We start from the raw sequence: 15,034 nt of genomic DNA on the forward strand, positions 1-15,034 counted from the left end.
CCTGGCGGTAGCGGTGGCGGCGGCGGTGGTGGTGGTGGTGGGGTGGTGGTGGTGGTGGCGGCGGCGGCGGGGGGGGGGGGGGGGGGGGGGGGGGGGGGGGGGGGGGGGGGGGGGGGGGGAGGGGAGGGGAGGGGAGGGGCATCGACGGAGGCCAGCTTTTATTCCCTTATTGGCCCCTCCATGTTCCGCTTCTGTCCTATCAGAGTGCCCTTTTTTCAATCCTCCCCGCTATTGACTACTTTTAGAATCCTGCTGATTGGTGCATTTTACATAGCACTGATTGGTGCATTTTACAGAGTGCTGATTGGTGCTTTTTACAGAGTGCTGATTCGTGCTTTTTACAGAGTGCTGATTGCTGCATTTTACAATCCTCTTACTAGCTACCGAGCACTGATGGGTGCATTTTTACAGAGTACTGATTGGTGCATTTTACAATCCTCTTGCTAGTTACAGAATGCTGATTGGTGCGTTTTACAATCCTCTTGCTAGACAGAAAAGTTCTCCAAGTCCCCACTTGACCCAGGAAGTCCAGCTGGTTTCACCTCTGCTTGGGAGGCTGGCGCCTGCCACCTACTCCCTCCTAAGGACATAGCATACCCTTCCCTCCAGGTGGAATTCCCTAGACTTAATCACAGCGCCCTGGAACGGCCAACCCCACAGGGCTCAGATTGGCCTGGGGCGTGACTGGTTCAGAAGGAACAAAGCCTGCATACATCATGTCCCAGGAGATGAACGGCGTCCCTCTGGGTAAACTCGAGGACGCTTCGTTTGGATTTCAGACTCACAAAGACCATCAAGCATTTTCGGGTTCCTCAAAGATCCCAGGTGTCAGCCACTCATTGGTGCTGACTTCGGGCCTGGGCTGAACTCTCCCTCTGCTCCTAAAATCCTTCCTCACCCTGCACAGAAGTCAGAACCTGTGTTTCCCAGAGACCCTCTGGTCCCCTTTCCAGCCACGAGCAGGGTCCCTGCAGGTCCAGCCGGCCGCATGCTTGCCCCCACACCCTGAGTGCCTCTGGCACTGTCTTCGTCACTCAGCCTGTCCATGCTGGCGCTGCTTTGGGCTGAGCTGTCTTTAAAAAATATATACATTGGCTGGGCACAGTGGCTCATGCCTGTAATCCCAGCACTTTGGGAGGCTGAGGCGGGCAGATCACATCGTCAGGAGTTCGAGACCAGCCTGGCCAATGTGGTGAAACCCTGTCTCTACTAAAAATACAAAAATTAGCCGGGCATGCTGGTGTGCACCTGTAGTCCCAGCTACTCCGGAGGCTGAGGCAGGAGAATCGCTTGAACCTGGGAGGAGGACGTTGCAGTCAGCCGAGATCCTGCCACTGCACTGCAGCCTGGCAAAAGAGGGAGACTGTCTAAAAATACACACACACACACACACACACACACACACACATTTGCATTCTCCAGGCAGCTTACTAGCTAAAATCATGCTTTCCTCAACTGCACCCCGCAAAGGATCTCGTGTGAACCCGGTCTTCAACACTCCCTACAGCCCGGCTGGGATGGATGGCTCCGATGTCTCCCAGGGTTAAAGCAAGCAAGGAACAGCCTCAGGGCCACAGTCCACGCCACCAGCAGGTGTGGCAGCCAGATGGGAAATTAACTTCCTGTGTATTTCAAACTAATATTTGTGGAAGAAAGAAACAATGTTGCAGTCCCAGCCAATGCGCATCCATTAAAATGAGGAACAAACCCAGCGGCCAAGCGGCGGCGGGGCTGGCTTCACAAAGACCCGCTGCTGCCGCCAGGGGGCGCTGCCAGGGTGCAGGGCGGAGATTGGAGGGGGAGTAAGGGGGCGTGGCCGGGAGGGAACGTGGCGGCCCGAAGGAGTTGTGGGGTGCTCATTACTTATTCAGAACCCCTCAGGAAAGAGAACTAAGTGGAAACAACCCGTCGACTTCGCGTCGTTGGTATTCCCTGCAAGACTAGGCTCTCCGCCCCGCGTTCTCGGGAACAGACGCCCGGGGATCCCGAGGCCGCAGGGTCTCAGATCAGAGTAGCACTGCAAAATCAGGGATGACTTAAAAACTTTTTCTTTTTGTAGAGACAGGGTCTGTCTGTGTTGCCCAGGCCGTTCTTGAACTCCTGGCCTCACGGGATCCACCCGGCTCGGCCTCCCAAAGGATTACAGGCATGAGGCATGGCGCCTGGCCCAAGGATGGCATTTCTGATGCAGAAGTACCATGAGTGACGTGGCGTGAGTGTGGTCACTGTTAACGTGGGAGGAAAACAAGGAGAGGAGGTGTCTCTGCAGCCGAGGAAGAGCATGTTCTCAAGAGGGAGGAGGGCAACCTGCCATGGCTGGTGAGAGCCAGGCTGAAGTGTCTGTTGGACTTAGCAGGTGGGAGGCCGGTACGCCCTCAGGACGTCTCAGGACGTCCCGGAGGTGGAGGCAGAAGTCGGGGGGAAATGGGCTGAAGGAAGGCCGGATAGAGGCAGGAGAAGCTCGCCTGCCTCAAGATGATGAATGTGTTCACCTGTCCAGCCTGGCAGCCAGGTGACTTTGTCACCCCACTGCCCGCTCCCCACGACACCCTCTCTTCTGCTTGGACACAGTGGATTGCACACAGTGGATTCTACCTTTGCATTTATCATTCACAGCCTCAGCAAATATTTGAAGATGTGCACAGCCCTGTTAGGCCTCAAGAAAAGATATGAAAAGATGAATCTGGGACCTGTTTCTTACTCTCTTGTTCTCAGAGAGAAAAAAGGGCCAGAAAGGGCCGGGCGCAGTGGCTCACACCTGTAATCCCAGCACTTTGGGAGTCTGAGGCAGGCGGATCACGAGGTCAGGAGATCGAGACCATCTTGGCTAACACGGTGAAATTCCGTCTCTACTAAAAATACAAAAATTAGCCAGGTGTGGTGGCAGCACCTGTAGTCCCAGCTATTAGGGAGGCTGAGGCAGGAGAATCGCTTGAACCCGGGAGGCAGAGGTTGCAGTGAGTCGAGATCTCCCCACTGTACTCCAGCCTGGGCGACAGTGAGGCTCCGTCTCAACAAACAAACAAAAACAACAACAACAACAAAACTGAATGGGGTCTGAGGATCAGACCTTAGCATTGTTTCTTTTCTCTAGACAGAGCCTTGCTCTGCTGCCCAGGCTGGGGTGCAGTGGCACAATCTCAGCTCACTGCAACTTCCACCTCCCAGGTTCAAGTGATTCTTCTGCCTCAACATCCTGAGCAGTTGGGATTACAGGCGCCCCCGCTCCCACACCTGGCTAAATTTTGTTTTGTTTTGAGATGGAGTCTCACTGTCGCCCAGGCTGGAGTGTAGTGGGGCAATCTCGGCTCACTGCAACCTCCACCCCTGAGATTTCCTGCCTCAGCCTCCCGAGTAGCTGGGATTACACGTGTGCACCACCACGCCCGGCTAATGTCTGTATTTTTACTAGAGACAGAGTTTCACCATATTGGTCAGGCTGGTCTCAAACTCCTGACCTCAGGTGATCCACCCGCCTTGGCCTCCCAAGTGCGGGGATTACATGCGTGAGCCTCCGTGCCTGGTCCCACGTAGTTTCTTGATTGCAAGAAGGCTGCCATGTGCCTGAGGGAGAAAAAGACGTGTCGATAAACATCAGTCAGGCATGAGTGACAGAGGTACTGGCCATGAATTCCATATTAATGAATCAACTAGATGTTATTAAATAAGGAACCTTGAGAGAGACACACGTACAAGGTTGACAATGAACTGCTTAACAAAACTGCTGTGGCCGGCAGCTCGGAGGAACCTACCTGACTCTCTATGTCCCCAGGAGCCAGGGCCTAGGGGTGTTACTCACCAACACTCACGATAATTACATGATTCCATATTTGCTGCGACTTTGCAGAACTGTCACTGAGCAACGCAAGGTGAAACGTAAGCAGGGCCAGTCACGTTTGTTTTTTTCACAAGGTCAGACTTTTATTGATACTTAATCAGAAAAGCTATAACTACACAGGGTTCCCAAGGTGGCAATTCCCCTTAGCACAGCCCATTCACTCAGTAGCCACAGCCCCGGGCATTCAGGCTCAGGCCACTCCACAGGTCAGTCAACACTGAAAACCACAGATAGTAGTAAACTTCATACATAAATGTTAACAGATTATGGATTAAAATGTCCATATCAAAGCAGCACTTACATCAAGAGAAAAGAGGGGGTAGGCCGGGCACAGTGCCTCACACCTGTAATCCCAGCACTATGGGAGGCCAAGGCGGGTGGATCACCTGACCAGCCTGGCTAACATGGTGAAACCCCATCTCTTCCTAAAATACAAAAAAATGAGGTGGGTGTGGTGGTGTGTACCTGTAATCCTCCTTGGGAGGCTGAGGCAGGAGAATCACTTGAACCTGCAAGGTGGAGGCTGCAGTGAGTCGAGACGGAGTCATTGCACTCCAGCCTGGGCAACAAGAATGAAACTCCATCTCAAAAAAAAAGAAAAAAAGAAAAAAAAGTGTGGGTAAAACAGGGTTAATAAACCAGTCCAAGGAGAGGGAGGTGACCAAGAAGGAGGTCCTGCACTGATTCAGATATCTTGAAAGGTGGGAGTCCGGGCCTGGGCAGAGCCTTCAAGGGGAGATGTTGTGGGATTGGGAGGGATAGCAAGATGGAGCCAGTCACCACTGCCATGCAGCTGGTGAGGTCCTGCTCTTTTCACAGCCCTTGAATCCTCTGGTGAAAACCAAGAGTAAAGACTATACAATAAGCTGGTCACAGTGGCTCACATTCTCTAATCCCAGTGCTTTGGGAGGCCGAGGCAGAGGGATCACCTGAGGTCAGGAGTTCAAGACCAGTCTGGGCAACATAGTAAAACCCTGTATCTACAAAAAATACAAAAATTAGCTAGGCATGATGGTGCACACCTGTAGCTCCCGCTACTCACGAGCCTGAGGAAGCAGGATGGCTTGAGCCTGGGAGGTGGAGGCTGCAGTGAGCTGTGATCATCCCAGTGCCCTTCAGCCTGAGCCACAGAGGAAGACTGTTGGGCCTTTGAGCCCAAGCCAAGCCATCGTATCCCCTGTGACTTGCACCATACGCCCAGATGGCCGGAAGTAACTGACGAATTACAAAAGAGATGAAAATGCCCTGCCCCGGCCTTGACTGAGGACATTCTACCACAAAAGAAGTGAAAATGGCCAGTCCTTGCCTTAAGTGATGACATTACCTTGTGAAAATCCTTTTCCTGGCTCATCCTGGCTCAAAAAGCCCCCCACTGAGCACCTTGTGACCCCCACTCCTGCCTGCCAGAGAACAACCCCCCTTTGACTGTAATTTTCCTTTCCCTACCCAAACCCTATAAAACGGTCCCACCCTTATCTCCCTTCGCTGACTCTTTTCGGATTCAGCCCGCCTGCACCCAGGTGATTAAAAAGCTTTATTGCGGCCGGGCGCGGTGGCTCACGCCTGTAATCCCAGCACTTTGGGAGGCCAAGGTGGGCGGATCACAAGGTCGGGAGATCGAGACCATCCTGGCTAACATGGTGCAACCCTGTCTCTACTAAAAATACAAAACAATTAGCCGGGCCTGTGCCGGTCGCCTGTAGTCCCAGCTACTTGGGAGGCTGAGGCAGGAGAATGGCGTGGACCTAGGAGGCGGAGCTTGCAGTGAGCCGAGATCATGCCACTGCACTCCAGCCTGGGCAACAGAGCCAGACTCCGCCTCAAAAAACAAAAAAGCTTTATTGCTCACACAAAGCCTGTTTGGTGGTCTCTTCACACAGACGTGCATGACAAAGACCCTGTCTAAAAAAAAAACCAGCTGGGTGCGGTGGCTCATGCCTGTAATCCCAGCACTTTGGGAGGCTGAGGCGGGCAGATCACCTGAGACCAGGAGTTCCAGACCAGCCTGACTAACATGGAGAAACCTTGCCTCTACTACAAATACAAAATTAGCCAGGCGTGATGGTGCAGGCCTGTAATCCCAGCTACTTGGGAGGCTGAGGCAGGAGAATCGCTTGAACCGGGGAGGTGGAGGTTGCGGTGAGCCGAGATCACACCACTGCCCTCCAGCCTGGGCAACAAGAGTGAAACTCCATCTCAAAACAAATAAACGAAAAACAAAACAACAAAAAAGAGTGTGCCTGGTTGTGTCTGTCCTTACCTGAACGGGCGTAGTCTCTATTGATTAGGCGACCATCTGGTCCCATTAGCACGATGCTTTTTGGGTTTGAGGGAGGGTCTGCTCTGCTGCCCAGGTTCTAGTGCAGGGCGCATTCACAGCTGACTAACGCCTCCACCTCGCAATGGGTGCAAGCCACCATGCCGGGTTAATTTATTTTTGTAGAGACAGGGTTTTGCCATGTTCACTAGGCTAGTCTTGAACTCCTGTCAGGCCTCTGAGCCCAAGCTAAGCCATCATATCCCCTGTGACCTGCATGTATACATCCAGATGGCCTGAAGCAACTGAAGATCCACAAAAGAAGTGAAAATAGGTTTAACTGATGACATTCCACCACTGTGATTTGTTTCTGCCCCACCCTAACTGATCAATGCACTTTGTAATCTCCCCCACCCTTAAGGTTCTTTGTAATTCTCCCCACCCTTGAGAATATACTTTGTGAGACCCACCCACTGCCCACAAAACATTGCTCCTAACTCCACCGCCTATCCCAAAGAACTAATGATAATCCCATCACCCTTTGCTGACTCTCCTTTAGGACCCCGCCCACCTGCCCCCAGGTGCAATAAACAGTCTTATTGCTCACACAAAGCCTGTTTGGTGTTATCTTCACACGGACATGTGAGACATTGACCTCAGGCCATCCTCCCACCTCGGCCTCCCAAAGTGCCCGTATTACAGGCGTGAGCCACCCTGCTCGGTCCGCTAATTTTTTATTTCTGCAGAGATGGGATCTCGCTATCTTGCCCAGGCTGTTCTCCACGTCCTGGGCCCACGCCCTCCTCCTGCCCAGCCGGGAGGGGGTCTTCCCCCGACGGAGCCCCTTACGGGCAGGGCGTTCTGTGCAGAGACCGCAACCCTGGGCAGAGTCAACCCCACACGGCCAGATAACCGTCCAGGAGGCTGGGGGCAGCGCGGTGAAATGGGAAAGGGTTACACTCGGGGATCTAGGTGCTGGGGACACTGACATTTTTGGTATTATTCTTGAAGCTTTTCCTTAACTTTGAAATGACCTAAAAACACGTTGTTTTGAGATGGAGGCCTCCTGGGACCCGCAGGATGCGCGCCCAGTGGGTGGGTGCGCCGGGCGGGAGGCCCCGGATGGGTCGCTACGCCTCCTCCCTCAGGCCGGCCTAGCGCTCCTGCCCCACAGGACCCCGGCCGCAGCCCTGACAGCTTCCCCGCGCCTCGCCCGCCCGAGTGCGCCTGCGCGGAGCCGCCTCACTGTGACTCAGCCAGCGCGCCGCCTGCGAGAAGCCACCAGACGCTTCGAGAAGGGAAGCGGAAGGGCGAGGAGTTGGCGGGCCTGCGCGGCGCGGCGGGGTGGGATTGGCCGGATGGCTGGTGACGTCTTCGACGCGCGCCGACGCCACTGGGCCGCGGCCTGGCGGGATTGGCCGGTCTCCGGGTGACGTCGTTGGGGCGCGCCCGGAAACCCGAAGGCCGAGACGGCTCTCAGATCCGGCGCCTGCAGATAAATGGCCGTAGGCCGCTGGCGGCGCGATGTCGCGTTTAGCTGTGGGCGTAGGTGTGCGTCCGACAGCGTCTCGGTCCCAGTGTCGAGGTTCTTTTTGCCTCGCTACCCGGAGCCGACTACGAAAGAGGACACCTGCGTTTGTGTCTCCTCCATCTGTTTCTCACCGCAGCTGCCTGGGTCCCGCACGAGAGCCAGGTACGGGGCCGGGATTACGCTGTCCCATGGGGCCAGGGTCTGCCGGGGGTCGGGCCTGCCAGGGAGGTCAGGCTGCCCGGGGGTTCGGCCTGTCTGCTGAGAGTCCGGCTGTTAGCTGGGGCCCGGGCTTACTGGGGGTCTGGCGGTTGGGGGTCAGGCCTGTCTGCTGGGGGCCGGGCCTGCTGAGGGTCTGGCGGTTGGGGGTCCAGCCTGTCTGCTGGGGGGTCTGGCTGTCTGCTGGGGGCCGGGCCTGCCGGGAGTCTGGCGGTTGGGGGTCCGACCTGTCTGCTGGGGGCCGGACCTGCCATTGGGGCCGTAGTACCGAGTTGGACGGGGTCGTTAAGTCGCCAGCCGAGCGACAGCCACGTAGATGTGTCTGTTTTCTTGCTACATGCCCCGCCCGCCAGGGTAGGGTTTTGGCTTCTTCGGACGGCTCTTGTGCGTCCAGAACAAAATCATTTGGGGATTCACGTCAAACTTGTGAATTCCTTGAACGAAACAATTTCGGAACGCTTGCTGTGTGTCGGGCACGGGGAGCTAATAGTAAAGCAGCTGATCCGTAGTTGGAAACTGTGGGCGAATATGGGCAAGGAAAGAACTAATGCGCACCTTGAGTAGCGGGTGTGTAACTTAGAGGGAACTGGGGAGGCTTGGAGTGGCTTTAAACCGAGGCGGGGAGGGGATGAGTAGATGTTTGCCGTGGGGGAGAGTGTTCCAGTCACAGGGGACAGCCTAGGAGGCCTCCAGGAGGGTGGAGAGAGCTGATGGGAAGGACAGCAAAAGGCCCCGGGAGGGCTAGTGGGTACTAGATCATGGAGGGGACCTCGTGAACCCCTGGATTCTCTGTCGAGTGCAGCAGTTTCACCAGCTGTCTGCCTGTTTTCCATGGTGGCTTAACAGCTTGCGCTTCTCCCTGATCAACTCCAGGTTGATGTCATCGAGGAATAAGTTCACAGACTCAGTGCTTAAGGGAGTTGAAGAGAGAGGCGAGGGACAGAGTTAAATCTCCTCTGGATAATGGAGTCAGCTAACATGATTTAGCACCTAGCAACAGAGTTTTGTTTATGTCAACAAGTGTATTCCATGGATAAAATTGTGACTTAAAATTCACCAGAATCGTAATCATCCCTGGCAGCTGTGTGAATTGGCTCTCGCCCCCTCAGTGCGAGTTGAAATAGAAACCCGAGTTCAAGGAGTGCTTCATAGACTAGGAATTAAAAGGGCTAGAAAGGAGTCCGTGTCTCTTAATGGGGTTGATTACGAATGGCTGACACCTGGTATTTGTACTAAAACGCCATTGAACGCGCCCCACACAGCGTGTTTGTTGACTTTCATTAGCTATAAATTGTAAATCCTGGTGACTGAAGGGCAGTCCAGCTTTCCTTCTAACTGTTCTGATTCTCGTAGGTGATACTTACCTCTGCCCTCTGCGTTTTGAGCACTGTTCTGGTAATGGAGTTTCCTGATTTGGGGAAGCATTGTTCAGAAAAAACTTGCAAGCAGCTAGGTAAGTACTTTTAAGAGACTGAATGGAAAATGGTATTTTGTTGGGGGGAAGCTGTTTTGTTAATGAGCTGATAATTGTGTCTTGGCCCTCCTGGCTTTTCAGTATTGGGAACTGCGCTGGTGCAGGTTCTGTTGGACACTTAGCATCCACCACAGGCGGGGTGCAGGGGTGCAGGCTGGCAGGGCTCAGTGGATCCAATGTGCTGCTTGAGTCCTTGCAATGCCTCATGCCATGGGGTCTCTCTCTGGAAGACAGCCTGACCCTGGGATTGTTTTCACATGTGTGGGCCTTGAGGCCCTATCCATCTTGCAAGCCTGAAGCACTCAGTGTAGGTGAACACTTTGATAGCACCATCTAGAATTATTTTGTTCCAGTCTTTAAAACACTTCTCTGTTTTTTGTGTTTTAGATTTTCTTCCAGTAAAATGTGATGCGTGTAAACAAGATTTCTGTAAAGATCATTTTACATACGCTGCACATAAGTGTCCGTTTGCATTCCAGAAGGTAATTCATTCTTTGTTCAAAAGATTCTCATCTTCACTGTCTGAAGCTGCACTGTCTTGCTGGTATGGTAGGGACTAGCCACGCGTGGCTAACTCAGTGAAAATTAAATTTTAAAATCTGGTTTCTCAATCCCACTAGCCTTGTTTCAAGTGCCTGCTGTTAGGCAGTACAGATGAACGTTTCTGCCTTCACAGGACTTTCTGTTGGATGACTCTCAGGCAACTGAGATCTTATTTTCAGGGACTCATGGAGTCACTTAGTTGTAACCTTGTGTTCCAAGCTTAAGATTTGCAAATACTTGGTTCCTTTGATCCGTTACACTATAGCTGTGTCTTCACGGGATGCAAGAGAGGTTTTAATATTTGACTCGGAAGCCAATCAGGAAGGCAGTAAATATGCTTATTTCTTTGAATAACTGCAGCCTTGACATTGTATTTTGGTGACTGCCAGAGTACACAGTGGAAACTGAAAGAGGACTCTAAGGACATGAGCTTGCCCCGAGTCCAGAGGTTTGAGACTTCTGTTGTTGACTTTTCAGATGGTTCCCAGCCCATGTTCGCTTTGTCTCTGGTTAGGTCACAGGTCATTTTGGGGAACTCTGCCGCTTGACCCTGGTGGCGGTGGTAATGTGGGTGGCTCAGCATTCTGTGCTTTGACCAGTGTTGGCCAGGGTCTGACCCTTCAGCTATTTTTAGGTCATCATGGTGGGTGGGGAGAGTGACTCACATTCCCTGCGTTTACTAGGCACAGATGACTAAGCCAGGCTGCCCAGCATGTCTTCCCACTGCCCCTTCCTGCCCCGGCATGGGGCGGGGTCTGGCTGGAGACCGTTTACTAATACTTTATTTCTTCATTTGACCAAATGAGGGAGCACCACCACCTGTGACTCCCCCAGCTCGGGCTGCAGATGGTGTGCCCATAATTCCGTGATCACCTGTCACCCGTTTGATGTCGGTTGCCACCTCAGTTTTCTCATTGGCCTTTCCATCAACTCCTCTCCTGGCTCAGGTTTTTAGCTATGCTGGGCCTTAGCTGCTGGGCGGTCCTCCCCTCCAGAGCCCCCAGCTCAGGTTTTTAGCCTTGCTGGGCTTTCAGCTGCTGGGCGGTCCACCCCTCAGAGCCCCTGCAACCTTTGGCCTGCAGCCAGTGATGGTTGTTAGTGCCTGGGAGCTCGCCCTGGGTACACGTGGCCTCATCTGGGCACGAAGAACTCTCCATGTACATAGAAGCCGCTGAGAAACTGCAGAGGGGATCAGGGGATTGAGGGGAGCTGGAGGGTCTTTGTGGTCCGTGTTTCCCTCCATCTCCTCCCTGTGGAGGTGTCTGGGCAGTCTCTGATCTCACCTGGGCGGTGCCAGCCTGAGATGGCCCCAGTTGGTTTCTGCAGTTGGCTGAAGTCCATTCTTTGAAATTTCACTAGACTCCTCAGGGCAGCTGATGCCCACGTTCTAGAGATGGCTGCCGCTAATCCGTGACGACCCAACGATGCTTTGTTGTCAGAGGGCTCGGGAGACCGGTTTTTGTACTCTGTGTTTCAGTGTGTGCCGCGCAGGAGTACCCGTTTAAAACTTCTGTGAGTTTAGATTGTATGAGTCTCAGTGCCATCTTACCTTTGTTATTTTTAGGATGTTCAGGTCCCAGTATGCCCACTCTGTAATATCCCCATCCCAGTAAAAAAGGGCCAGATACCAGACGTGGTGGTTAGCGATCACATTGACAGAGACTGTGACTCTCACCCTGGGAAGAAGAAAGAGAAGGTAAGGACGGAGCCCACTTCAATTCCTTCATCCAAGAAGCCTGGTTTTTCCTTGGGAAGAGTCAGTTTTCTACCTGAAAATTGGTCTCAATAGTTTATATACAAAGTAGAAAAGTTGAGACCTAAGGCTGCATTGTCCCTGTGCTAAACTGCGAGTGGCCTGAGTTTTGAGTTGTAATGTGAGGGATCCCAGATCAGGTTCCTTGTTCTTGACTGGAATTTACTAGTTTTCCTCCTGAGATGGAGAATTCACATGGCTTTCTAGATCCATTCTGTTCATGTGCGTTTCGGTTTTTTTTTTTTTTGTCTTTTTTTGAGACAGAGTCTTGCTCTGTCACCCAGGCTGAAGTGCAGAGGTGCTGTCTTGGCTCACCGCAACCTCCGCCTCCTGGGTTCAAGTGATTCTCATGCCTCAGCCTCCCGAGTAGCTGGGACTACAGGTGTCTGCCACCACATCCAGCTGACTTTTGTTTTTTTAGTAGAGACAGGGTTTCACTGTTGGCCAGGCTGGTCTTGGAACTCCTGACCTCATGATCTGCCTGCCTCAGCCTCCCAAAGTGCTGAGATTATAGGCGTGAGCCACCACACCCAGCTCAGGGAGCTTCTCTAGGGAGCTGGCTGCTGTCAGGCTTAATCCGTTCCTAGTCACCGGTCCTGGTTGGTGGTTACAAACTATCTTAGTATATGATGTTCAGTACTTTACAATTATATTACCATAAACCAATAACTCTTAGTCTCAAACATAGAAAATAAAATCAGTGTTCCTTAATCTGCCACACAAAATCCTCGGTACGGAAGCTTGGTCTGGTCCCCCCCTTTCTGGCCCCCCCTGCTGTGGCTGTGCCCTGGGACCCTCAGCCTTTGGAGGTCTCTTAAGCCTCTGAGACACCACAGCTCTGTCTGTTGTACCTACTTCTCCCACACGGCAGTTTCCCTTGCTGGGGGCTCACCTAGCACTGCCCCAAGGCCCCCACACAGGTGTGCCCTCCAGGCTGCTGCTGGCCGACTCTGCTCCCGCCCTTGTGGCGGGCATGGTCTGTTCTGCCTGCATCCCTGCATGGGTCCCTCCTGCATGGTCGCTCAGCATGGCCATGCCTGCCTGCCTTGACAGGAGGGCCACCCCCGGCTGCTAGAACCCTCCCCACTCTGCTTGCCGCCTTCCCCTTTTGGAGTTCTGTCTCCTAGGAATTTACATGGCTGCCTACACCCTGGCACCAAAAAAAAAAAAAAAACCACTGGGTACAGGGATATGATAGATATTTTCCTTGATGGGGACAACCTCCCCTGTCCCAGAGCTCCTGGAGCCAGTGCCTCTGTGGGGCTTGCCTGTCACCCGTGCTTGGCCTCCTTCCCTCCCGCTCCCTGCTTCCTGGCTGCTGCTCTATGTTGTCCTCCCAGCAGCACCTCCGGGCCATCTTCACGGGAATCCCAGCTTCAATGCTGGCTTTTTTTTTTTTTTTTAAAGGGACAAAGTCTTGCTCTGTTTCCCAGGCTGGAGTGCAGTGGCCTGAGGTTGCTCATTGCAACCTCTGCGTCCCGGATTCTAGCAATTCTCCTGCCTCAGCCTCCCGAGTAGTTGGAATTGGGGCACTCGCTGCTATGCCTGGCTAATTTTTTATATTTTAGTAGAGATGGGGTTTCACCATGTTGCCCAAGCTGGTCTAGAACTCCTGAGCTCAGGCAATTCAGCCCGTCTTGGCTTCCCAAAGTGCTGGGATGACAGGCATGAGCCACCGCGCCCGGCCCCATGTTCTTCTTACCTGCACTGAGACGGTCAAATGAAATTTTGCATCTGTGTTCTGTGCAGACAGGAGCCATGTCTAGTTTAAATGTGAATGTTCTTACTGGGGACTGTTAAAAAAATTTCTTATTAAGGCCGGTACAGTGGCTCACACATGTATTCTTAGCACTTTGGGAGGCCATGGTGGGAGGATTACTTGAGGCTGAGTTTGAGACCAGCCTGGGCAACATGGGAAGACCCCATGTCTACTAAAATAGACAAAATTAGCTGTATGTGGCAGTGCGCACCTGCAGTACCACGTACTAGGGAAGCTGAAATAGGAGAATCACTTGAGCCCAGGAGGCAGAGGTTGCAGTGAGCCGAGATCGAGCCACTGCACTCCAGCCTGGGCAACAGAGCAAGACCCTGTCTCCAAAAAAAGAACGACTTGTTGAAGTGACTTTGCTCTCTCAGATCTTTACGTACCGTTGCTCAAAAGAGGGCTGCAAGAAGAAAGAGATGCTGCAGATGGCATGTGCCCAGTGTCACAGCAACTTCTGTATCCAGCACAGACACCCTTTGGACCACAGCTGCAGACACGGGAGTCGCCCTACCGTCAAAGCCGGGTGAGAAGAGACTCAGCTGCTATGGCTTGGAACACGCAGTAGCATGTGTGGAAGCAGCTTGCACTCGAGTGGGAGGTGGAGCCCCATCGAGCACCGTCCCACACTGACTGCTGACCTTGTTTGTTGAGGGAGATGGGACTATAATAAAGGTGAATGCTGAAGTTGATTCTGGTGGTTCTGATTTCCCACTACTGCCGTCACCAAGTACTACAAACTGGGTGGCTCAAACCACAGAAATCGGTTCTTTCACAGTTCTGGGGGCTGGAAATCCAGGCGCAGGGTGTCGGCAGCGCTGGCCCCTTCTGAGGCCTGTGGGGGAGCATCGGCTGCATCTCCCCGGCATCTCAGGGCTCACTGATGCACGACCCCCATCTCCACCTTCATCTTCACACGCCATTCTGTGTGTGTCCTGACTTACACTTTTTGTAAGGATGCTGGTCATGTGATCCCACACTCGCGATCCCTTAAAGACTCGTGACCTCTGGAAAGACCCTGTCTCCACAGAAGGTCACACTCTGAGGTACCAAGTCTAGGGCTCCAGCGTGTCTTGTGGGGACATGATTCAACTCGTAATGCTAATAATTTGTCAAATCGGGAGGCATCTGCATCTGCTAAACTGTTGCACCTGGTGGTGTCCCGTATCTATCCCTGGGCCGGGTCGGTGGTGGTCGCTTACCTGCAGGAAGGTGTGTGGGTTCTTGGGGTCAGCACGTGGAGGCTGAGCTGACCCACCATATCTAGGTGTTCACCCATGACAGCCTCTGAATGTAAGCCGCCGGGAGATTTCCTTGCCCTGGCTCCTGGAGGGCTGGCCCAACGACTCAGGTACTGGTTCACCCGGCTCATGTGAACGCAGTTAGGTCTGCGTGGGGTGCTGCAGCTCTTCCGTGGTGACCATGGAAAGGCTGCGTCTAACTACAGTGTGACGCGATGCTCCAGTGGTGTGACTTCGTCAGGGTGGATGAAGGACACAGGACTGGGGCCCCAAGTTACAAAAGCAGCTCACTCCACAAGCTCTCAGCAGCAGCAGCAGCATCGTAGAGCTGGTTTCTGAAACACCTTTCTGCCCTCCAAGATCTTCAGACCAACACTGCTGCGTCATCCAAGACAAACCTGAAGAGAGCTGTTCTTCGT

The 15,034-nt window shown here is 53.2% G+C and overlaps 1 protein-coding gene across 1 annotated transcript; it reads left to right on the top strand.

Annotated features, from left to right (window-relative positions):
- The first annotated feature begins 6,971 nt into the window (after positions 1 to 6,971).
- Positions 6,972 to 14,066, top strand: ZFAND2A (zinc finger AN1-type containing 2A). Its single transcript, XM_033192631.1, has 5 exons — positions 6,972 to 7,788; positions 9,196 to 9,295; positions 9,704 to 9,798; positions 11,424 to 11,555; positions 13,749 to 14,066. Exons 2-5 carry the CDS (start codon positions 9,241 to 9,243, stop codon positions 13,902 to 13,904), a joined length of 438 nt encoding a protein of 145 aa, XP_033048522.1. The 5' UTR covers positions 6,972 to 7,788; positions 9,196 to 9,240; the 3' UTR covers positions 13,905 to 14,066.
- The last annotated feature ends 968 nt before the right edge of the window (positions 14,067 to 15,034 follow it).

This window comes from Trachypithecus francoisi, unplaced genomic scaffold (assembly GCF_009764315.1).
Source record: "Trachypithecus francoisi isolate TF-2019V2 unplaced genomic scaffold, Tfra_2.0 Lachesis_group4, whole genome shotgun sequence".
Lineage (NCBI taxonomy): Eukaryota > Metazoa > Chordata > Mammalia > Primates > Cercopithecidae > Trachypithecus > Trachypithecus francoisi.

Coding starts and splice junctions, on each gene's coding strand:
- ZFAND2A (XM_033192631.1), top strand. CDS start 9,241: ATGGAGTTTCCTGATTTGGGGAAGCATTGTTCAGAAAAAACTTGCAAG. Junction 9,799..11,423: donor GTCCGTTTGCATTCCAGAAG/GTAATTCATTCT, acceptor TGTTATTTTTAG/GATGTTCAGGTCCCAGTATG. Junction 11,556..13,748: donor CTGGGAAGAAGAAAGAGAAG/GTAAGGACGGAG, acceptor TTGCTCTCTCAG/ATCTTTACGTACCGTTGCTC.